The sequence below is a fragment of the Garra rufa genome, chromosome 3, assembly GCF_049309525.1.
Source record: "Garra rufa chromosome 3, GarRuf1.0, whole genome shotgun sequence".
Classification (NCBI taxonomy): Eukaryota; Metazoa; Chordata; class Actinopteri; order Cypriniformes; family Cyprinidae; genus Garra; species Garra rufa.
This window is the reverse complement of record NC_133363.1, coordinates 8379664-8405922: the sequence shown is the minus strand read 5'-3', so window position 1 is coordinate 8405922 and position 26259 is coordinate 8379664. Positions and strand designations below refer to the sequence as shown.

The following is a 26259-nucleotide window of genomic DNA, read 5'->3' as shown; positions in this document are numbered from 1 at the left end:
TCCTATTTGTACATTCAAAATGCAATTCACTTTAGTTTCTTTTACTCTGCCCCTTTATCAAAGTGCCCAGGTTTAGGGTGAGTTTCTGTAAACCAGAAGTCTGTTGCCTTTGGACATCTGTACCTAACTGCAGCCAAATGCATCCCTCTGACGAGGCAGGACATGCTGGCTGCAGCTGAAGGAAGGTGACGTATTTTCCAGCTTAAATGAATTTCATTGTGGGATTTTAGGTTTGACTGCAAATTGGACTTGCTTCTGCTGGCTGTTTTCTCTTCCAGTTTAATTAATATTTCATTTGTGTATATGTTCTGTTGAAAATGTTCTTGGTAATCATCTTGTACTCTGATATTTGATCTGTTGTTTCACATTTGTTTGCTTGTTGTTTTGTGTTATTTTTGACTTCTTTGTCTGTTGTTTTGTTTTACATGGTTTTGTATTTGCGTTTTTTTTTTGTTTTTTTTTTTTTGTGAGGGACAATTCTTTTTGCCACATTCATGTCCTTTCAAACATTGTCTTCCTATTGTGCTCAGGGCAGATACTTGGGTTCACCTTTGTTTAAACCACTGTATTGCCATCTAATCCTAGCCTTTTATTTTTTTATTTATTCTCTTTTACACTGCCTGAATTATGGCTAAACATAGCTGCAAAGTACTGTATTGTTCTTTTCTGATGACTTTTCATGTATTTTCCATATCGTCACCTTAGAATTATAAGGTTCTATCTAACATCTTTTTCAAAATTGAGCTATTCACATATTTTTATTCTTTGACAACTTATTTGTCAAAGAAAAAGGCCCATATCTCACCTCTCTTTATATCCCTACACTGGCTACCGGTTACAGCACGCATCAAATTCAAGACACTGATGCTGGCATATAGGACAGTCACCGGCTCATCACCTGCCTACCTCCGTTCACTACTACACATCTACACCCCCTCCAGAAGTCTGAGATCCTCTAGTGAAAGACGCCTCATTGTACCACAACAGAAAGGCATGAAATCACTTTCCAGAACATTCTCGTTCACTGTTCCTGCCTGGTGGAACGATCTTCCCACACCTATCCGGAATGCCGTCTCCTTAACAGTTTTAAAACGACTGCTTAAAACCCCCTCTCTTTCAAATCTATCTGACCCAATAAAAAAAAATAAAATAAAAAAATATTACTTTCTTGATCTTGTCTTTCTAGCATGTACTCATCTAACAATGCCTGATATATGGTATTTTCCAGCACTTCCCGCTTTGATCTGACTCTTAGGATGAATCGCTTGTTGTTCTCCCCAATTGTAAGTCGCTTTGGATAAAAGCGACTGCCAAATGAATAAATGTAAATGTTATTTATATTATTTTATGTTTCTTTTGTAAGCTGTGTACATTTTGAGCCTTTTAATTTAGAAAACAAAAATGGTTCTATCTACAGAAGTCTATAGAATGCAAACATTTTAAAGCTCAGTATCTCAAAAGTGCTCAGAATGCAGATAGAACCTTATAATTCTAAGGTGACGATAATTCCTTTAATATTAAGCCATTAAATGCAACTTTTTTATTTTTTTATTCAGTTTGCCCATATGTTTTTATGAAACATATGTAAAGTGTTAACTCTTCATCAAAATTGTTTATTAAATGTATTTTGAACTCAACTCAAAAACAAACGAAACCTTCATATAATTAAGATTTTTTTTAAATGTTTTTAAAAATAAGTATGTTCTAAAATATCTAAAATACAGTAAAGAGTAAAACTGTTATAAATTAAAAACGGTGTAATGTAATATATTTTAAAATGTAATAAAAAAAAATTAGTCCAGTTTTCAGTGTCACGTAATCCTTCAGAATTCATTTTAATATGCTGAGCTGCTGCTCAATAAACATTCATTATTATTATCATCAATGAAAGCAGTTGTGCTGATAAAATGAATTGAATAAAAGTATTTGTTTCTTTATTTTTTAGGCTTACGCCAAACATCGAATGGCAGTGTGTCACAATTTTTACCAAAACATTAGCAACAAAGAAGTGTTTCTTAAGCATCAAATCATCATATTAGCCTGATTTCTGAAGGATCATGTCACACTGAAGACGAATAAGGATGCTGAAAATTGAACTTTGATCACGGAACTAAATTACATTTTAAAATACATTCAAATAGAAAACAGTTAATTGAAATAGTAATAATATTTAAAAATTGTACAGGTTTTACTGTATTTTTGATCAAACCATCTTTTGGCGTCAAGATAGGACTTTCAGGATTTACTCAAGACGCACTGTAAAGAATTCACACCAAAAAAAGGTGTGGACACAGTTATTTTTGCACCTGACCTTACTGACCTTAATATGCATTTGTAGGAGTTTCCCTTTCAGACACAAAATGTATGGGAAGAGAGTATTAAAATGAACCACGCAATGTAATTTCTTAATGTTTGCGCTTGTCAAAATACTGGGAATTGCCCTCCCTGGTAAAAAAAACAGCTAAAACCAGCCTAGGCTGGTTGGCTGGTTTTAGCTGGTCAACCAGCCTGGTTTTAGCTGGTCATAGCTGGTCGGCAGGCTGGTTTTAGAGGGGTTTTGGCCATTTTTCCAGCCTGGCCAGGCTGGTCAGGCTGGTCTTAGTTGGTCAGGCTGGAAAACCACCAGCTAAAACCAGCTACTTCCAGCTTAAACCAGCTAAGGCTATTATTTAAAGCCCAATAAAAGCATGTCTTAAAGGGGTCCTATTATGGTTTTTCACTTTTTGAATTTTAGCCAGTGTGTCAACGACTCATTTCTGAGGATTGTAGGTTCCCTTCAGATACATTCATATAAATACATCCATGCTGCGTTTTGACTTTGAAACTTGCAGTGCGCATATTTATTCAATGGCATCATTGCCTTTTGAAGTTTTATCCAGCCCTATCGCGATTCTCGTCTTTCCGTCCCCAACTGTAAGCCCTCTTAAAATTATAATTAGGACTTTTCTTATACTATTTAACATATTTAAAACTTTTCATGTCCTTAAAGTTTTTAGGGACCTGCAGGAGTCCTCTACTTAAACATTTTGGTAGCCCGACTGGAAATCACAATAGCCCCGGGACGTCGGGCTAGCGATTTTGCGAGCCCTGCTGATGATTGGACCAACACTACTGTAACGTATTATTTACTCACCCTCCATGCATCCTAGGTGTATATGACTTCCTATTTTCAGCTGAATGCAATCATCAGGAGTTATATTAAAAATAATCCTGGCACTCCCAAGTTTTAGAACGGCATAGACTGAACGGCATAGACAAGTGTTTCCCTCTGTCAGTCCAAAAGCCAGTATAAGCCTTCTTTAGCGATCCGATGTGTTTTTGTAAGAAAAATATCCATATTTAAAATCACTGTAATCTAGCTTTCACAGTTGTACACGGAACTTGCTGCTTTGGGAAGGGGCGTGGCACGACTGAAACGCCGTCTAAGCTGTTTGCCAATTGCAACGCAGTGGGACTGCTAACCAATCACAACACATTTTGTTTTTCGGAAGGCGGACCTTCATCAAACCCAGAACTAATCGAGCCATTTGTGCCAGGCTGGGGAGAAAGCTATTGTAATAATGTAAATTATGTAAAAAATAATGCATTTTTCAAACCACCAAGCATGAGAGCATGTTCTAGTGCACCCCCCAAAAATAAACAAAATAAAGACTTTGTAAAAGAGCATAATAGGAGCCTTTCAAAGCAGGCAGTATTTTGTGCTGCTCTTGGTAGATTGCACTAGTCATTATGAAAATGATCTGGCTGCGTCTGTTGTCTTTAATATGCGCACTGTCAGTAAATCACACAGAATTTTCCCCTCCCATCAGCGCTTTTGTGGAATTGTGCTCTAACGCTAATTTGGCCCTTGGTGAGCATAAGAGACTTTCAAAAACAATAATAGTAGACCAGTAGAGTACATAAAGACAATATGCTTCTCTATTGAGATTAGTTCATTTTTCCCCATTTCTATGTTGTACTGCCCTGCCCGCCTCGTAAACTCAAACTGAAACTCTCAATCTGTCATGGGACCCACTAATTTGACCATAGCTCTTTCTCGTATTGAGTCAGGATGACTTGCTTGACCCAAATCATGATTCTGTTACTATTATTTTTTATTATTATTAACTTTTATTTCAGTCTAATTGAATTCAAATGTTTATTTTTCTTCTGGGATGGAATCAGCTGCAAGAATTCTGCTGCCTAAATCAATAAAAGTGTAATTCTCTCACTGCTCCTCCTCTAGGAATGTGTGTCCTCCATTGGAGAATACAGATTACATTTTAGTTTGGCCCTTCGTGGCCCCTGTTGGCTTGTGTTACGGTTTCTATCAATAGTGAAAGCTCTGAGGGCTCAGTATAACACAACACACTCAGGTTGCTGTGTTAAGCTGGCCAGTTGCCGAGTAAAAGAGTACAGTGCGGTCAAAAACATGGAGGCCAGACTAATGAATCAGAGGGGGTCTTGTAACTCTGTGACACAGATTGTCTAAAGTTGAATATATAAATATCTGTTACTATCCAATAATTATGAATCTGTTGAGTTTATTTAACCACCTGCATTTCCCCATATGAATGTTCCCAAATTCCTATCAAAGTTGATGTCACACTGGTCTTCAAACCTGTTGTACATAGTTGATTTGCAGCCACTTTCAGCCACCTTAAAGGAGTAGTTCACTTCCAGAACAAACATTCACAGATAATTTACTCACCCCCTTGTCATCCAAGATGTCCATGTCTTTCTTTCTTCAGTCGAGAAGAAATTATGTTTCTTGAGGAAAACATTTCAGGATTTCTCTCCATGTAATGGACTTCAATGGTGCCCCAAAGTTTGAACTTCCAAAATGCAGTTTTAATGCAGCTTCAAAAAGCTCTAAATGATCCCAGCTGACGAAGAAGGGTCTTATCTAGCAAAACGGTCAGTCATTTTCAAACAAACAGACAATTTATATACTTTTTAACCTCAATTACACAGATTACACAGAGTACGCATCGCAGAGACGAGACAAGATGAGCATTTGAGGTTAAAAAGTATATAAATTGTCAATTTGTTTAGGAAATGACCAGTCGTTTCGCTAGATAGACCTTTTTCCTTGGCTGGGATTGTTTAGAGCCCTTTGAAGCTGCATTTAAACTGCATTTTAGAAGTTCAAACTTTGGGGACACCATTGAAGTCCACTATATGGAGATAATTCCTAAACTGTTTTCCTCAAGAAACATCATTTCTCTACGACTGAAGAAAGAAGACATGAACATCTTGGATGACAAGGGGTTGAGTAAATTATCTACAAATTTTTGTTCTGGAAGTCAACTAATCCTTTAAAGAGGCAGAAAAGACAGACGCTCTGTTTCAGTGTCTGTATTGTTGCGCGCCTGCCAAGAGGTTGCAACATAATGCGTAATGAAAAACTCTGCCTTTGTAGTCCTCTGCCAGAACAGGGTTTCAATTAATTTCATTAACAATTCTGCACAAACATAGGAGCAGATGACTCAAATGTCGCTGTATCAGATGACAAACTGGCAAATCGTTTCTCTCTCGTCTTGATGGAGCATTTGCGACCGAGAATGAAAATGAGGATGGAAAAATAATTCATTTGACCAAATTTTTAATGCTTATGATTTATGTGCTAACAGACTCAATCAAATGGTTGAAACTGACACAACATGTCTGATTTGGTTTGGTTTATAAAGAAGGATGATTTCAATAGATTGAAAAAATAAATAAATATATAAAGGGATGGTTTGTGGTTGCTATTATTGTCACCTGTTCATGTCGGACAGTATTTCGCACACGGAAAGATTTCTTCCTGATTTAATTATGCACGTCTTGACCACACTTCCTGTGCATGCAGGTGTCCTCATATTTATCATGCTGCATTTATGCAGCAGTTTAATCAATCCTATTAAAATAATTCATTTAAACTGTTTATATTGTGAGAAACAACAACAAATCTCATAAATGAGAATATATGTGACCCTGGACCACAAAACCAGTCTTAAGTCACTGGGGTATATTTGTAGCAATAGCCAAAATACATTGTATGGGTCAAAATTATTGATTTTTCTTTTATGCCAAAAATCAGTAGGAAATTAAGTAAAGATCATGTTCCATGAAGATTTTTTGTAAAATTCCTACTATAAATATATCAAAATGTAATTTTTGATTAGTAATATGCATTGTTAAGAACTTAATTTGGACAACTTTAAAGGTGATTTTCTCAGTATTTCGATTTTTTGCACCCTTAGATTCCAGATTTTCAAAAAGATGTATCTCGGCCAAATATTGTCTTTTCCTACCAAACCATACATCAATAGAAAGCTTATTTATTGAGCTTTCATATGATGTATACATCTCAGTTTTGTCAAATTTAACCTTATGACTGGTTTTGTGGTCCAGGGTCACATATATGCATATACATTCTGCATAAATAGCAAGGGAAAGCATAAATGAAGCTTATTAGTTTTATGTTTGGGGATAAATGCTGAAAGTGGATGCAAATCATTCATGTCAGAGTATTATTTGATGGATGTTAAACAGGTTTTGTTACAGTTGCTGTTAAATCGTTGTTGTTAAATTAATCCATTCTGTCTATCCACCTTAATTTTCCCGTAAGGGTGGGCACAGCTGTTGGTAAATTTTATGGGTCTGGCTTCCTGTTTCATCCGCGTTCAGCCATTTTTAGCTGTACAAAACAGCTTGTTTTGCTGCTTGATGTTGCAAATTGGTGTGTCTTACCATATTATTTTAACGTATTGTCTTAATTATGAACACACCGGTTTGTAGTGCAAACGCCCATAACTTTATTTCCGCATTAAAGAATAAGGTGGATACAAGTCTTGTATTTAGACCAGTATTGTAGAAACTAAACAATTGTTTATGCATCATCTGTCATTATTATTTACATATGAGCTATTAAGGTTTCATGGTAAATGTTGAGGATGGAAAATGTATAAGAAGTCAAGCCACATTAAAATTAATCAATTAGAAAACAAATTCATCTGTAAAGCAGCTCTTCAGAAGATAATAGTGTTGTTATCAACAGTTCTCATCGAATGGTGTGAGTGCAGTTAAGCTGATAATATTACTGAGGATTAATTGTCTTTTAATATGATTTCAATCTTTTTTTACTGTGTATGTGTTGTATATGTAATAAATTCTAATGCATTCCACATGAACAAGGAAAAACTACACTGTACTTCTAAGAAATAAATGTTTTTCAAGGTTCAGTTTGTGCATGTTTGACTGCCGTATGTTTGACTATGATATTTGTTTAGATTTTTTAAAAATATATTTTTGTTCACGTTTGAGTATTTTATTTAAAAAAAAATCATTTGGATGCCTTGTAAGCACTTGATTAACATCTTACTTTGCAGGATGCAGCAATGAAGTTTACTCCTGAATTTCTTTCAGAATGTTTTTATTCATGATCCTTTCTCCACAGAATTAAAGAAGTTGCGAAACGGTGTTAGTATAATGCCGCTTGTTGCAACAGGGCATTATTCCCACATATTTGAGCATTTGGAATGAGAAGACTGGACTGGGCAGAACTAGAACGTGGATTAGCCTAGATATTAATATTTTAGCCTAGACTACAGTCTTCCAAATGTAAACACTGGCACCAGACTGATGATGTTTTTATGTAATGTTCTTTCAAGGCCATTTCGGTTAGAAAGTATTTCTGAAAATTTATATAAAGGTATAATTGACCCACAAATCAACGGTTTATGGATTTGATTACAAGGCAGAATTCAGAATTAGCAGCATTTAGAATGTGACTTTGTTTTATGAATGTCAAGCTTAATAGCTCATTTCAATAAGTCTTTTATGTTATATAGGTTCACAGGCTTTTTTCAAACAAAGAATATTATCAAGGGGCCAAGCACCACAGGTAGATATGTACAGCGTTATTACATTTCCATCTCCATTACTTTTGTTATTACTGTATGAGTCTTAGAATGACTTAGACAAAGGTTTTTGGACCGTTTTTTGGCCTATTAAAATTCTTTAGCACTCATGACAGCACCACCTACTTTAAAAAGAAAAGCTGTAAAGTAAAAAGGAGGGATCAAACAATAATGTTTTTCTCCATGTTTTTAAAATACTAAAATATTGTAAAATCTTTTCAACACTTTCTTGCATCAGGACGATACCTACAAGCACCATCAGCTCTATGCTGTTGAATATCTCTGAGTTGTTTTGGGACAGTTTCATCTAGTCACCTTTTTTGCTACTCATTCAAATTCTAAAGATGCAGAATCCAACAATACCAGTTTTCCCATGGTCGGCCTTGCCAATTTTATTGTAAGATATTGCACAATCTTTTCAAAAGTAAAGATGCAGAATCCAACAGTACCAGTTTTCCCATGGCTGGTCTTGCCAATTTTACTGTAAAATATTGCACAATCTTTTCTCAGTTGAAGATTCAGAATCCAACAATACTAGTTTTCCCATGATCAGCCTTGCCAATTTTGTCGTAAAATATTGCACAGTCTTTTCTATATAGTAAAGATGCAAATTCCAACAAAACCAGTTTTTCTTTGGCTGTATTGCCTTGCCAGTTTTATTGTAATATTGTAATATTTTTTTCAACCCTTTGTTGCATCAGGAAGATACTTAAGCACCACTGACACTAGGCCCTATTTTAACAATCTAAGCGCATTGTCTGAAGCACATGGCGCAGGTGCACTGAGGGCGTGTCTGAATTCTGCTTTTTCTAGGTTAACGGCGGAAAAAACTGTCAGCGTGCCAGACGTATGGTCCAAAACAATTATACCTATTCTCAAGGAGTCATGGGTGTGTTTTGGGCGTAACGTGCAATAAACCAATTAGAGTCTCATTTCCCATTTCCTTTAAAAGCCTGTTTCACTTGCACCATGCCAGATTTGCTATGTACATGGCGGAAATTGCAAGAGCAAAGACTGAACGCTTCTCCAGAAAGGAAACGGATCTGTTTGTGTGCAAGGTTAAAGATCATCTATGAGGCTTTATGTGCACAATAATAATACTCTTTTACATTGTAATCCTTTCAATAGTTGGCATGTTTGTGTGCTGCTGTACATCCCTGTGTGTGTAATAAGCAGAGTGTACTCGCGTTGTGCACCTATTGGTGCTTAATACAATTGCGCCCTTTAAAGAGGTCATCAGATGCCCATTTTCCACAAGTTCATATGATTCTTTAGGGTCTTAATGAAAAGTCTATAACATACTTTGGTTAAAAATTCTTAATAGTAGTGTAAAAAAAACACCCTTTTACCTTGTCAAAATCAGCTCTGGAAAAATTCAACTCATTTTATTGCATGGTCCCTTTAAATGCAAATTAGCTTTGCTCGCCCCGCCCCTCTCTGATGTGGGATTATGAGCCGTAATGTTTACTTTAGCCATGTTTAGTGGCGAAACTTGCCAACAAGCACATTATTAAAGGTCCCATATTGTCAAAACCGAAATTTCCTGGCTTTTTTCATGATAACTAAGGTCTAGGGGCTATGTAACTACCATATACTGTAAGTTTCAAAACAGTCAATCCACAGTAAAATACACAAAGCCAGCATAAAGTAGCTGTGCCTTTTTACAAGGCGCTGTGACTTCCGTAAAAATGTGACGTCCGATCTACTCAGTCACCGCCTTCAGTCACCCTGAGCACCAACCACCATCCCACCTTCCTTTTGTCAAATCCCCAGACAACATCGTGTCCATGCCATTGCTGAACAACAACACAAAAACAAGTCGAGAAAATGCTGTTCAGTCAATGGATGTCAGGAAACTACATCATTACACAGGCTTCCGATCAACATTAATGTAAAAGACCAGTGGCCCGTCAGCTTTAGCCTCTTTACACAGCGATTCCGGAAAATACACGGATAATGTGTCCTATGATTTGTTCCGGAATTGTTTGATTTGGTTCATTCACAAAGTAATTTTCCGGAATCTGTGCGTGCTTTATACACAACCCGTAAAGATCCTGTAAAGACATGTAATGCAACGCCTACGTTGCACTAAACTGAAAAGTGCCGAACGATAGTCAGTTTTCACAAATTTTTTCGTTGTGAAGAGTCGCACAATAACGTGCATCATCACTACAACACAGCCTTTATGGCATTGGTTCTGGCTTTTGTTCACACAGCGCTCGTTCCGGGACTGATCCCAGCAACGTTACTAGGTTCCCACCCCGGGAACCTTCCCAGAACTTTTGGGCAATTTTCCAGAATCAACGCACAGTGTGAAAGAGGCTTTACTAAAGCAATAGTTACATAGCTTACTGCAATCGTAGCTTACAAAAAACATTAACTCCATTCTAAAACATTCTAAAGCCACAGCAGGCTACAGCATACATGACAGTAGTTATCTGTGGTTGGCCTGGCCATGCGTCACTCAGAAAACAACAGGCCAATCAGAAGAGAGGCTCATGAATATTATTCAGATGGGCCAAAATCGACCTGTTCTTGACAGAGCTCCTAAAAGAGGAGCTGTACAAATATATTGAGATGGTTTTTGGCACTTATACCGCAAATATATATTCTTAAGTACATCAACAGCTAAAATAAACCTTTAAGAAAGGCTGTATGCAAAGATGCATAAAAAAAACCTTATACTCACTTCTGCTGTGGGTGAAGCTGCATCAGGAGCGATTCACACAAATGTAGACACATATGTAGATCAGGATCGGCACTTTCCTTTTTAAAAACGAAAGTAACGTTATCCTCTGCATCTTCAGCAGCTCAGATGTCGGGATTAAATGACTACTGCTATGTTTATTTATTACATCCAACAACAGAACACCTCAATCGCTCAATCTGAGACATTGTTGTCTTCCCCTGCACCGGAGTTGGACTGTTTCAGAGAATGACCTGATTTTAAAAAGGGGTTATTACTTTTAAAGATGAAAAAGATACCACTGGGTAGGGTGGTTGTGTACACACACTGCCAACACACATTAATGTTCAAACAACATGTAAAAGTGAGTTTTGCATCCGATGACCCCTTTAAATAAAAAATAAAAAATTATACGCCATATACTTTAGACCAGGTTTTAGTTGGTCAATGGCGCAATCATTTTCAGTTGCCTCAAAATAGCAATAGCCAACAATGCACCTGAACACACCTCGCTTTCAGACCAACACACCCATGGGTGAACAGATGGGCACAAGTGCATTTGCTGTTTATACAATGTAGCACTGGATGTGAAAATGACAACTGCGTCAGATAGAAACTACCAAAAAACAACTGACGTTGCATTGCACCAGGTGTATGAGGGCTGACTGTGTTTTCACCAGCTAAAAAATGGTTTAAAGTCAGTAATTTTTGTCTTTTGTTGTAGTGTGTCAGTAGGAAATATCAGTATGAATGTACAAACATTCATTTTGGCATTAACTGTAATAATCCAGTGAGATTTTTGTTTGCACGAAGAGTCTGGATCATCATCCAGTCTGTTTGGAATGACATGAAGAAACAAAATAAACTTAATTAATTGCATTAATTGAAATAATCCAGCGAGAACAAACTGAGACAGACTAAATCCAGAAGAACTGTGTCAACGTCTCCAAGATGCTTCAATATACCTACCTGCAAAGCTACAGTACTGTTAAAAGTTTTAGGCACTTGTGTAAAAATGCTGTAAAAATAATGTCATAAATAGATTTTCTTTATCACTTAGCTTCTATTAATTATATTGAATCAACATTTGGTGTGACCATCCTTTGCATTTGAAGAAGCTTTTGCTCTAGGTGCACTTGCGCATAGTTTTTCGTTGCAACAGTTCTTCTGGATTTATTTCTTGTGTCTCAGTTTGTTCTCACTGGATTATTACAATTAATGGCAAAATGAATGTTTGGAAATATAAACTGATATTTTCTACTGACACACTACAGCAAAAGATGGAAATGCCTGAAAATACTAGTGTTCTAATAATTTTGGCCACCACTGTAATTTCTGTGTCAAACTATCTGTTTATAGCAGCAAGATCATTTCTATGTTTGTGTCTCATTAGGCAGCTGTCACAGTTGTGGCAGTGCGGTTTGTTTCAAGATCTAGATTGCTAAAGTTTGCTGGTTAAAATCACCCATGATGCAACTCATGAACCATCCTAGTTTTGCAATGTACTTCAGATCCTTTTGGTGCTTGGCCCCAAAGCACTTTGATTAATTTCATCTAAGCTCAACGTCATGCAGAAGAACAGATTTGGTGTTAAAAAAATATATATCCTATTCACTGTAAAGGAGATAGTTCACCCAAAAATGATACTTATCCTCATTTCATTCCAAACCTATAAGACTTTCGTTTATCTTTGTAAAACAATTTTTAAAGATCTTTAAAGATCTTTTCTCATCCTTTCTGTCCATTCACTGAAAGCCTGCACAAACAAAACTTTGATGCATCAAAAAGTTCATGAAGTCTTTGAAAGAAACACAATAGCTTTATGACAGGTTTGTTCTTTTATTCACATATAATCGTTGATCAATGCACATACATATGGCTCATCAGATATGTGGCCCTGGACCCTGATTTTTCTTTTATGCCAAAAATCATTAGGATATTAAGTAAAGATTATGTTCCATGAAGATATTTCGTCAATTTTCTACCGTAAATATAATTTGTAAAAATGTAATTTTTGATTGGTAAGAACTTCATTTGGACAAGGCAATATTCTCAATATTTAGGTTTTTTTGCACCCTCAGATTCTAGATTTTCAAATAAAAGCTTGTTTATTCAGCTTTCAGATGATGTATAAATCTCAATTTAAAAAAATGATGACTGGTTTTGTGGCCCGGAGTCACATTGGTAAAAGCGTGCTTGTTTGACTCAAGGGGAACAATGGGCTAAACTTAATAGCATTGGATTAAACCACTCAATTGTTATAGATAATTTTTTTATGACCTCATTATTCAATTTTTAAAGTGTCAAAGTTTTGCTTGTGTAGGTATTAAATGGATGGACAAGAATTATGAGAGAATATCAAACAAAATGTGTAAAAACATTTATTTTGAAGACAAGCTCAAGTCTTATATTGAGTAAATGATGATGATGGGTGAAATATCTTCTCAAACTATTTCAATTTCTTAACGCACATATGCATGTTTATGCAAAACAAACAAAAATACTGAAAAGGTCTCATACATTATGCCACAGACAGGCTTTATGTTTCTTTAAAGCTACTGTATAGTTACCTCATCCATTTGTTTAAATGAGGTGTGGATGTTTTGTGGCCGGATTTTCAAGGCAAATTAATACAGAATGCCATTAGATGCACCCAAAGCAAACATCAAATTGAACAAAGCCTTCTTCATTTTAATATATTTTAATGGTCAGCTTTTATTACTCATTGGTTGTCTCATTTTCATTCCAGGAATTTCTCTCTGAAGCAGGGAGTGTCTGCATACAAAATGCTCTGCAGTTTTCTGCATCATAGGTCAGACACTGGTTTATGTTGTTTCTGTGGCTATGCTCACTCCCATCAAAATTTGTGCAAATTTGTATAAGAATTTGCTTGCATCATTTGACACATCTGGATGAGAGATGTAGACCCTCAACCGGAAACAAATATTAAAACATATGCCATGTAACCATTTTTGAGGGTCGAATGCAAGGGCTCATTTACCGTAGATTTTCCAATGTATGCTTAAATAAAACCCAAGACATGAGAGGATATTATGGCTAGCGGGCTGTGCGTAATGTCTTGGAGAGTCATGCCCTGCTCTGCAGTAACTCTACATGAAATGCTTGTTTTTCTTTTTTCACAGATGTTATTCAGCATGATCATTTTGCTCCCGTCATTTGTTGATTTATTTCCACAGCATTTCAACTGCTTTTTTCACATCTGCCCTAATGATAGATAATGCTCTGTGAAAGATTAAAAACAGGAACTATTGGGAAAAAAAAAGATAAAAAGCAATCATGAGAAATGTCTTGACTTGACTGGGACTGTTGGCTCATGTCGATACCTTGTCAATGCCTTTATTCACTGTCTAATTGTACACACTACAGATGCCTCATCCGCCTCTTCTGCTATGAGTATGGGAAGTCCTCGCAGTGCTTTTCCCACCTCTTCCACCTCAGCTCCAGAAAGCAGCACGCCGGGAGATGTTAGCGGTCGAAGAAAAGCCGAGATCCTGGTTGCGGAAAACAAGCTTCCCGGCCGAGAAAAAGGTGGCCAGCAGACCCAGCAGCAACACCAGATGACACCTTCCAAACGTTCTGTCCTCAACATCTCGCCTCCACCCGAGGACCTGTTCGATGACAGCCACATGTCCTGCCAGGATGAGCTGCTTCTCGATTCAGAGCAGAGTAACAGCATTTGGATGGAAAACTCGGTGTCCAACTTCAGCATTGTGAGTTCCAGCTCCTACAATGACAACACTGAAGTGCCCCGCAAGGCCCGTAAATGCACCCCACGACAGAAACCCGGGCCAAAGCCGGTCTCAGCTGAGGAAGCCAGCATGGATGTCTTTGATGCAGATAGTGCCAAAGGCCCACACTTTGTGCTCTCACAACTTGGCCCAGACAGCAAGACCTGTTCCAAAGCAAGGTGAGTCATTTAGTTACACGGTACACTTTGGGCCACATGGCATTCATAAAAACTGTTGGAGATATTGAATCCAATTAAAGGAAAAAAAAAATCTGTCATTTACACTCTCATAAATTGACAAACCCTAGGGGCCAGTTGTCCAAAAAGCCTAATCTAGATCAAAATCATTTGGTTTTGGAAATCCTTTGTTTTGCTATCCAGTTTTAAGTTTTATTACATTTTTGTTCCTGAAATCCACCCTTCAGCTGGGAACAGTATAATCCTGATTTCTTTTTTGGATCAAAGGTATCTCAATCTTACTAAAACGTTTTGAACAACACAAACTGACGATTTGATCAAGATTGGATCAAATTAATCTGATTTCAGAATCCTGTTTTTTTCTTTTGATCAACCCGTATTTAAGATTTTATCCAATCTGATCAGACTACTTTTGAATTTTTGAATGTTCTAAGAACGTTCCTAAAACATTATTCTAAAACATCCAAGGTCCAAGTTGTTCAAAAAGTTCAGAATGATTTGGGCCCAGTTTTTCAAAAGTAATCCAGTGGGATTTTGGATCACAGATTGGATCAAATCTTGGAAATGGGTTTTTCAAAAGTAAAAGAGGGATTTTGAATTAAGATCAGACCATGTAATCCAATCTTAAATTTGATTTGGATCAAACCTGCCCTTTGGGTTATTCAAAACTTTGAACTCAGATTGGGATCTATTTGATCAAAAAAAAAACAAAAAAAAAACAGGATTATCCTGATCCCATCAGAAGGGTGGATTGAGTTGTGATTTTTTGAACCAAATAAAATAAAAAAAAGTTTTATTTTTTAAGTGAATGATCACAAACTTAATGGTTACTGATGATATATAAATTCCTTCATATTTGAAGCCTGTATGAAGCATGTCACATCTAATGAAATATGGTAAAAAAACAACAACAAAATAATATCAAAACCATCAGATGTCAAATAAATGGATCGAAAGTCAAGGATGGTGCTGGTATCTGTCCTGTAAATGATTTTTAACTTTTTGACAGTATTGTTTTTGTTTTGTTATTTAACATTAGAACAAACTAAAAAATGTCAAATTTGTTTATTGCAGTGTTTCTTTTTCTTACAATTAAATCAAACAATGGCTATTTGTGGCCACTGGTATTTTGCCTACCTGTTGTTCTTTGCTAAGCCAGTACACTACACTGTTGGTTCCATTTAAGGCTATGATAAACAAGATTTGGTAATCCTGAAATTTGGTATTTGGATCACAGTGATCCAACCCAATGTTCCTTTAAAAAACTGTCATAAAAGTAAAAAAGATCAGTTAATCCTGGATAGCAAAACATGGGATTTTCAAATCCGGACCAATTTGATCCAGATTACATTTTTTTAAAAACTGGGCCCTGGATTTAGAAATGCTTGATGTCCAGGATAATCCATCCTTAATTTCTGCTGTTTTTTTGAGGCAACATTGGATTGGATCACAATAATCCAGATAAATGCCTTTTCAGATTACCAAATCTGGATTTCTAGTGCTCTACAGAGCCCCTAAAGGGACATAGTGATGGAAAAAAAGAACAGAAAAGTTTCGCATTGCATTTACACAGATAACTACTTTTGACTGGTTTATCTCTAAAATGTCCAGGGTCCAGTTGTTCAAAAAGTTTAACCTGTATCAGAATGATCTGGATTTAGGAATCTTTGCTGTCCAGGATCATGAAATCCATCCTATTTTCTGCTGGTTTTTCAAAGCAGCAGATGAATGCCTTTTCAGATTATCAAATCTAAATTTCTAGTGCTTTACGGAGACCCTAAAGGGACATAGTGATGGAAAAAAAGAAAAAAGTTTTGCATTGCATTTACAAAGATAACTACTTCTGGCTGGTTCGTCAGGTTTGAACAACACAAAACTCCAGATTGGATTTGGATTTATTGGAAGTATTCAAGATTATCCAATCTTCTGATCTGACTACTTTTGAACAATTGTCCCTAGATGTTCAAAAATGTTCTAAGAACAATCCTAAAACATTATTTCTGAACATTCACAATGTCCATGGTCCAGTTGTCCAAAAAGTTTAATCAGGATCAGAATGATCTGGATTTTGAAATCTCATGTTTTGCTATCCAGGATCAGGTAATCCATTTGTCGCAAAATTGGATTAGATCACCCTAAATTCAGATACACACTTCCAAATCTGGATTCATAGTGCTCTGCGGAGCCCCTAAAGGGACGTGGTGATGAGAAAATATGAGATGGGATAAAAAATGCCAATGTTTTTTTCATTCTAGTTTTGCATTGCATTTACACAAATAACTACTTCTGACTGGTCCAACTTTGATGATTGTGCCAATGTAGTTTACAATCAGTTATTAAAAAAACAACAACTTTAAATTAAATATAATATTTTTGTTTTATATTGACAGCTGTTTTGGGATTTGGGGATATATTACATGATAAAATGTATTTTTATGGACCAGTTTTAAAGATTTATTAAATTTTTGTTCCTAAAATTCACCATTCTGCTGGGATCAGTATAATCTTGATTAAGTATCCCAATCTCACTAAAACATTTTGAACAACACAAACTGAGGATTTAATCCAGATCAAAACTAAAATGGATAAGAAACTAATCCAAATTCAGAATCCTTTTTGAACAACCCATTTTCAAGATTGGATCCAATCTGATGGCCAAAATGCGAAACAACTGGCCCCCTAGGTTCATTTCTGATGATTGTGCCAATGTAGTTTACAATTAATGATTAAAAAAACTCTTTTAATTAAAATTTTAAATTAAATATAATATTTTTATTTGAAATTGACAGCTATTTGGGGATTCAGGGATATATTACATGTTACAAATGTTGTATTTTTGGGCCAGTTTAAAAGTTGTATTACATTTTTGTTCCTGAAATCCACCCTTCTGCTGGGATCCGTATAATCCAGATTTTTTTTTTTTTTATCAAAGGTATCCCAATCTTACTAAAAAATTTGTGAACAACACAAACTGATGATTTGATCCAATTTTGTGATCTAATACAATTTCATAATACTTTTTTTCTTTTGAACATCCATTTTCAACATTGTATTTATAGATTAATTTTGAGCAGCTGGCCCTAGATGTTAGCAAGAAGTTCCCAGCTAACAAAAATGTTCTAAGAACCTTCCTAAAACATTATTTCTGAATGTTTTCTGAACATTCAAAGCATCCAGTTTCTTTTTTAAAAAGTCATGTGAACATTAGAGACAACAGTAAAGGAAAGTTCCATTTTATAATTTTGGAAACATTATAGGAATGTTACATCTGAAACTAAGTAGCAACATTTAAAAATGTTAAAAGAATGTCCAAATAAAATAATTCAGAAAAGCATTTCATAAACAATGTTTAAATGTCTTTTGCTGATGCTTTGAGAACTTTATTAAAGACTAAATAACTTTGAATGAACATCCTATTAACATTACTGAACAGATGTTTGTTCATAACTTTGCTAGTATTCCTATTAAGTTATAAAAATGTTATTTCTTAATGTTTTATTAATGTTAAAAATACTTTCCTTTAATGTTTTCCTTTAATGTTCCATGAAAGAAAGTAAAACTGGAATATATGACTTTTAAAATCTAAATAGCATTGTACACCTTTTGCAACTTTGCAAATGGTTACAGAGACAAACTAGGCATTATGCACTAAATTATACTGTATAGTACTGAGAATCACACACGAGCAGACTAAATTGTTCCTAAATAGTAAAAAATCTGAAACATTGCTAGGAGACGGATGACAAATGAATACCTTTGGCTCAAAATATATGTTGAGGTCCTCCAAATGGATTAACTAGAATTATCTGTAAATTCTCTCAACTGCAAACTGCTAAAAATCTTGAATCTGGCTCTGACTTTTGGTAATTGACGTCTTTTGAAACGAATCGGGGCAATATTTGGGTAAAAATCATGTAGTATTTTCCAGCCGTAAGTCAAACAGGTCATGGAATAACATGAGTGAGTAAATGGTGACAGAGATTTAATTTCTGGAAAAATTAACAGTTCATAATCCACAATTAAAGTAGCTTTCATATGATGTTCACCATCTTTGATTTATAGCTCCGATGGACCACAAGCATCTGGTCTCAAAGGTGGGATACTGTCTTGCCAGTATCCTCAGAAAAGTGAAGGGAAGGAATTGAAGATTGTGGTGCAGCCTGAGACTCAACATAGAGCGCGATACCTGACAGAAGGCAGCCGTGGGTCTGTAAAAGACCGAACGCAGCAGGGTTTCCCTACTATCAAGGTGGGTCACACAGAGTTACTAGAACCAAAAGAACATACTGTAGATTTTAAGATTACTATGCATGTTCAGTGTGAAGAAAATTTCATTTTTAGACAAGTCTTAAAGGAAGACTCCACTTTTTTTGGAAATAGGCTCATTCTCCAACTCCCCCCGAGTTAATAAGTTGAGTTTTACTGTTTTGAAATCCATTCAGCCGTTCTCCTGTTCTGGCGATATCACTTTTAGCATAGCTTAGCATAGATCATTGAATCCTATTAGATCAATAGCATCGCGTTCAAAAATGACCAACGAGTTTCGATATTTGTCCTATTTAAAACTTGACTCTTCTGTAGTTATATTGTGTACTAAGACCGGTGGAAATGCAAAGCTTAAATTTTCTAGGCCGATAAGATTAGGAACTACACTCCCATTCCGGCGTAATAGTCAAGGAAGTTTGCTGCCGTAATATGGCTGAAGCAGGAGCAGTAATACCACGCAGCACATGTGCAAATGCTAAACTAGCTGGGAACTCATTTCTGATAATACGCCGCCTGCTTCGGCCATATTACGGCAGCAAACTTCCTTGACTATTACGCCGGAATGGAAGTGTAGTTCCTAATCTTATCAGCCTAGAAACTCGCAGCTTTGCATTTCCACCGGTCTTAGTACACGATATAACTACAGAAGAGTCAAGTTTTAAATACAACAAATATGGAAACTCGTTGGTCATTTTTGAACGCGATGCTATTGGTCTAATAGGATTCAATGATCTATGCTAAGCTATGCTAAAAGTGATATCGCCAGAACAGGAGAACGGCTGAATGGATTTCAAAACAGTAAAACTCAACTTATTAACTCGGGGGGAGTTGGAGAATGAGCCTATTTCCAAAAAAAAGTGGAGTGTTCCTTTAAAGGTGCCATAGAATGGAAAACTGTATTTACCTTGGCATAGTTGAATAATAACAGTTCTGTACATGGACATGACGTACTGTGAGTCTCAAACACCATTGTTTCCTCCTTCTTATATAAATCTTGTGTTTGCAAAAGACCACTGAAAAATAGGCTAATCCTAACATAACAGCGACTATTACGTAATAGTCTCGATCATTAATAGTTACACCCCAACATTTGCATAGCCAAATCATCAGAACTTCTGCAGCTAGGCTATTGTGAAAAAAACAAAGCGAGGACAATAGCGAAAATGGCAGATCATGGAAATAAATGTTATTTTCCAGGTTGTGCAGGAGATGTTAAGTGCAGGGATGGTTGTTGTCTGTAACTTACTCAGAAAGGCAAGGAAAACAAATAAGGCAATCTAATAGAATAAGGCGAGCCACTGAAGGAACACAGTTAGCTTAATGCTAGTGGTGGCCTGTTACATTGCAGTACATAAGATTACACTTACCACATAAACGGAGAGATGACTGCGTGGAAGATGGCGAATGATTTACAGATCTTGAGCATCACTAACAAGCATCTAAACTTATGAGGTAAGTACTGCCGCTGTAGTATAACGTTACACAGACAGAGCACATGCGATCACAGAAGTGAAAGTAAAATGGGCAGTTTAATTCAAAACGGCAGTTTCAATGAACCGCGTATTAATAGCGGCTCGATCTTCGTGATTAAATATATAATTTCCTCTATGTGCGAGCTTCTGAAATGTGCTGCTCTGTGAAACAGCCAATCAGAGCAGAGCCCCTCATTAATATTCACAGACCTTCCAAATAAGGCAATAACAGACCATTTCATTCTAGAGACAAATCCTAGGGTTGTAAATGGACCTGTAAAACCGTTTCTGGAGAATTTTTGCCCTTTCCTATGTCATATACCTTCTATGTAGATATCAGAGAACAATTTAAAATATTGTATCAGTGCATTCTATGGCACCTTTAAAGTTCTTACCGTTCACTATTGATAAAAGGATGAATGTTACTCTGTTAACCACTAGTTTCTTGATCCTCGCAGCTTGAGGGTGTGAAGGAGTCAGTGGTCCTGCAGATTTTTGTAGGCAACGATGCTGGACGAGTGAAGCCCCATGGTTTCTACCAGGCTTGCAGAGTTACCGGCCGTAACACAACCGCCTGTAGGGAAGTGGACATCGAAGGCACCACTGTCATCGAAGTGCCTCTGGATCACAGCAGCAATATGACTCTGGCGTATGTAACAACATGTCAACTTCGTAGAACTGCATGAGACTTTCATGCTTTACATTCAGCGGCTGTAGTGATTAAATGTGGTTGGAAGTGTTGATAATGACAATGACCAGCTGACGTTCGGGTATCTCTGCAGTGTAGATTGCGTGGGGATCCTGAAGCTCAGGAATGCTGACGTGGAGGCCCGTATTGGGGTGGCTGGATCTAAGAAGAAGAGTACCCGTGCCAGGCTGGTGTTTCGAGTCAACATCCCACGCCCGGATGGCTCTGTGCTCACGTTACAGACCTCGTCGTCTCCCATACTGTGCAGTGAGTGGCTTTGGGTTATTCATAGCATCTCCCTGCTGGCGAGCCCAGCTGGTGCTCTCATCACATAGGAGAGGTAGGGATTAGAGGGGGGAATAATGAATGTTTATATTATTAAGGCCATAGAGCCAAAAAAAAGAATGATTCCAAGGCAGAACATCAGGTGCCTACTGAAGAAAGCTACTAGGTCTGTCATGAATTGCACTAGTTTGTTTGTTGTCACCAGCAAGTAGAGGAGTATTCCAGGTTGATTTGAACTTCAGTTCTCCTCACACCATCTGTAACATTTGACTGTGTTAAAGGGATAGTTCACCCAAAAATTAAAATTACCCAATGATTTACTCACTTTCAAGCCATCCTAGGTGTATATGATTTTTTTCTTTCAGACGAATTAGGTGTGTGCGGTATGACGATTTTTGATCATGGACGATAAAATTGTCTCCATGATCTGCTTTTTGAGAAATATCGTAGTATCGTGCTAATCTATCAGATACAGTTCTGGCGCTTCTGTCTCAATATACTGTACAACACAATATATTATATTAACACAAAAAAATTATTTGATCCCCTGCTGATTTTGTACGTTTGCCCACCAACAAAGAAATGATCAGTCTATAATTTTAATGGTAGCTTTATTAGAACAGTGAGAGACAGAATAACAACAAAAAATCTAAAAAAACACATTGATTTGCATTTTAATGAGTGAAATAAGTATTTGACCCCTTTGCAAATCACGGCCCTGATGGTAAATAATCCCTTCAAAACATGACTAGCAAAACCTGTGTTGGCAATCACAGAGGTCAGACGTTTCTTGTAGTTGGCCACCAGGTTTGCAAATATCGATTTTGTCCTACTCCTCTTTGCAGATCCTCTCCAAGTCATTAAGGTTTCGACGCTGTCGTTTGGCAACTCCAACCTTCAGCTCCCTCCACAGATTTTGTATGGGATTAAGGTCTGGTGACTGGCTAGGCCACTCCAGGACCTTAATGTGCTTCTTCTTGAGGCACTCCTTTGTTGCCTTGGCCGTGTGTTTTGGGTCATACCCACCCACAACCCATTTTCAATGCCCTGGCCCTGATGATAAATGAACCCCTGCATCATCCCTGTGATGCAGTGCAGTTGTCCTGACCCCTTAGCAGAAAAACACCCCCAGAGCATAATGTTTCCACCTCCATGTTTGACGGTGGGGATGCAGTTTTTAGGGTCATAGGCAGCATTCCTCCTACTCCAAACACGGCGAGTTGAGTTGATGCTAAAGAGCTTGATTTGATCACAACATTTTCTCCCAGTTCTCCTCTGAATCATTCAGATGTTCGTTGGCACACTTCAGACGGGCCTGTACATGTGCTTTCTTGAGCAGGGGGACCTTGCGGGCGCTGCAGGATTTCAGTCCTTCATGGCGTACTGTGTTACCAATTGTTTTCTTGGTGACTATGGCCCCAGCTGCCTTGAGATCATTGACAAGATCCTCCTGTGTAGTTCTGGGCTGATTCCTCATTGTTCTCATGATCATTGAAACTCCATGAGGTGAGATTTGCATGGAGCCCCAGACCGAGGGAGATTGACAGTTATATTGTGTTTCTTCCATTTGCGAATAATCGCACCAACTGTTGTCACTTCTCACCAAGCTGCTTGGCGATGGTCTTGTAGCCTTGTGTAGGTCTACAATCTTGTCCCTGACATCCTTGGACAGCTCTCTGGAATCTCTAGCTTCTACCAACTGTCGTACAGTAAGCGCGTTCTCAAGAGAGGGACGTTCCAGCAGATGAAACAAAACGCATTGATTCGCTTCAGAAGGCCTTTAATCACCCCCCGGATCCATGTGGAGCACTTTTCATGTTGGATGTACTTTATTGGATGTCAAAATCTCAACAGCCATTCACTGCCATTACAGGGCCAAGAAATTTTTTATATAACTCTTGATTGTATGCGTCTAAAAGAAGAAAGTCATATACACCTAGGATGGCTTTAGAATTAGTAAATCATGTGTAAATTTTCATTTTTGGGTGAACTGTCCCTAAGGACAAAAAACACATTTGCATTAGGATTTTAAAGGAATGGTACATCCAGAAATGAACATTTGCTAATAATTTACTCTCCCTCAGGCCATACAAGATGTAGATGAGTTTCTTTATCAGAACAGATTTGCATAAATTAAGCATGACATCACTTGCTCACCAATGGATCCTCTGCAGTGAATGGGTGCCGTCAGAATGAGAGTCCAAAGCAAGCAATCCAAATGACTCTAGTCCATTAATTATTGTCTATTATTGAAGTAAATAGCTGTCTGTTTGTTGGAAACAAATCCATCAAGAAATTTTTAACTTAAAACTATTTCTCCAAGGTTAAAGTATGAGTCTTCTATCTATAATACTGCCATAATGTAAGTTCTTCCATATGAATCAGGACAGAAATATGCACAGATCAAGCACTGTTTACAAGTGAAAACAGCTGTAAACCAATATGTGATCAAGTAGCACAGGTATATTTGTAGCAATAGCCAAAAAATACATTGTATGGGTCAAAATGATCGATTTTTCTTTTATGCCAAAAATCATTAGGATATTAAGTAAAGATCATGTTCCATTAAGATATTTTCTAAATTTCCTACTGTAAATATATCAAAATGTGATTTTTGATTAGTAATATGCATGGCTAAGAACTTCATTTGGACAACTTTAAAGGGGATTTTCTCAGCATTTAGATTTTTTTGCAGCCTCAGATACAAGACATCAATGGAAAGCTTATTTATTCAACTTTTAGACAATTTATACATTTCAAATTTGAAAACTTGACACTTATGACTGGTTTTGTGGTCCAGGGTCACATATGTTGGTGGATTTGTGATGGGAGAGATGTGAGAGGACAACAAAGGATGGGCTATTTCACTGGAGGAAGTGTTATTATGGATTATGAATCCATGATTTTGGCCCAGAATGAAAGTACATTTGAAAAAAGCCATGATGGATTTGTTACTTCACACAGCTTGATGGACTGGAGTTGTGTGGTTCACTTGTGGATGATTGTGATGTTTTTATCAGCTTTTTAGACTCTCATTTTGACGGCACCCATTCACTACAGAGAATCCATTTGTACAGCAGAAATGTAAATCATGCCTACATTTCTAGATAAATGCACTTCTGAATATGAATTCCTTAATGGTTTCCTTTTGTGGATTCAAAGCAATAGTAACCAGGTTTTTTGCTAGTCACGAGATTTGGCTATATGGCTTTGTTGACTAAATATTTAGTCATGGTCTGCTGCACAGAAACATTGTTACCTGGCTGTGTATCCTAATGGTCGCTTTCTCTCTTTCTCCGACTGATTCTGTTTTATATAGCCCAGCCTGCAGGAGTACCTGAGATTCTCAAGAAGAGTTTGCACAGCTGTTCGGTTAAAGGGGGGAGTGAAGTCTTTATTATTGGAAAAAACTTTCTTAAGGGAACCAAGGTCATATTCCAGGAGAATGCTTCAGGTATCTCTACATGGTAAAAAGTATCATGCCCTTTTCTGTGCAGATTTCCGTGCACTGTTTAACCTCTGCTTATTTGACTGTAGCAGATGATAAGTCCTGGAAGGCAGAGGCTGACATTGACATGGAGTTTTTCCATCAGGTAAGCCGTAGCATCTGCTGTGTCTATTATTTGACTGGGTGGGCTGATCAAGCATGGCAAAAATAGAGGCAGCTTTGCACAGGTCACAGACATTGGTGCCCCCGATTGTTGCCTGACATGAATATGGAAAGAGTGACAGATTAATGACCTGGATAAACCAACAGTATGCAATACAGTTTTTAGTTATTTTTGATATACACCACGTGTCAAAAGTTTTTTAACAGTAAGATTCCTAATGTTTTTTTAAGAAGTCTGCTCACCAAACCTGCATTTGTTTGATCCAAAGTACAGCAAAAACTGTACAATTTTGAAATATGTATATTTAAAATACCAGTTTTTTTATTTGACTATATTTTAAAATGTAATTTATTCCTGTGATTTCAAAGCTGATTTTTTAGCATCAGTACTCCAGTCTTCAGTGTCACATGATTCTTGAGAAATCATTCTAATATTCTGGTTTGCTACTCAGAAAACATTTATTATTATTATTATTATTATTATTATTATTATTATTATTATTATTATTATTATTATTATGTTGTTAAAAACAGCTGAGTAGAATTTGTTCAGGTTTTTTTGATAAATAGAAAGTTCAGAAGAACAGCGTTTATCTGAAAATAAATCTTTTATAACATTATAAATGTCTTTATCGTCACTTTTGATCAATTTAAAATTAATTAAATTAAAAAAAAAAAAAAAAAAAAATATATATATATATATATATATATATATATATATATGCTGACTCCAAGCTTTTGAATGGTATCGTGTAATAATGTTACAAAAGCTTTTTATTTCAGATAAAAGCTGATCTTTGGATCTTTCTATTCATCAAAGTATCCTGGAAAAATGTACTCAACTGTTTTAAATATATTAGTAATAATAGTAAATGTTTCTTAAACAGCAAATCAGTATATTAGAATGATTTCTGAAGGATCATGTGACACTGAAGAGTGGAGTAATGATGCTGAAAATTTAGCTTTGATCACAGAAATAAATTAGACTTTAAAATATATTCAAATAGGAAAGGAGAGGAAAGGAAAGGAAAGGAAAGGAGGTGACGTGAGGCCAAGTATGGTGACCCATACTAGGAATTTGTGCTCTGCATTTAACCCATCCAAGTGCACACACACAGTAGTGAACACACACACACACTGTGAACACACACCCGGAGCAGTGGGCAGCCATTGCTGCGGCGCCCGGGGAGCAGTTGGGGGTTCGGTGCCTTGCTCAAGGGACTCACCTCAGTCGTGGTATTGAGGGTGGAGAGAGTGCTGGTAATTCACTCCCCCCACCTACAATCCATGCCAGACCTGAGACTGAAACCCTGCAACCTTTGGGTTACAAGGCCGACTCTCTAACCATTAGGCCACGGCTGCCCCCGTAGAATAGAAATAGAAAACAGTTTAAAAAAAATGTTACTGTTTTTGGGGTCCCAAA

General features: G+C 36.9%; 1 protein-coding gene across 1 annotated transcript in view; it reads left to right on the top strand.

The window, feature by feature from the left end:
* Positions 1-26259, top strand: part of nfat5b (nuclear factor of activated T cells 5b) — an 83468-nt gene that overhangs the window by 47048 nt on the left and 10161 nt on the right. The window contains exons 3-9 of the mRNA XM_073835651.1: positions 8314-8334; positions 13957-14497; positions 18578-18764; positions 20712-20902; positions 21036-21208; positions 24546-24680; positions 24767-24819. Coding sequence (XP_073691752.1) covers positions 8314-8334; positions 13957-14497; positions 18578-18764; positions 20712-20902; positions 21036-21208; positions 24546-24680; positions 24767-24819 — 1301 coding nt within the window. The remainder of the gene's footprint in view (positions 1-8313; positions 8335-13956; positions 14498-18577; positions 18765-20711; positions 20903-21035; positions 21209-24545; positions 24681-24766; positions 24820-26259) is intronic.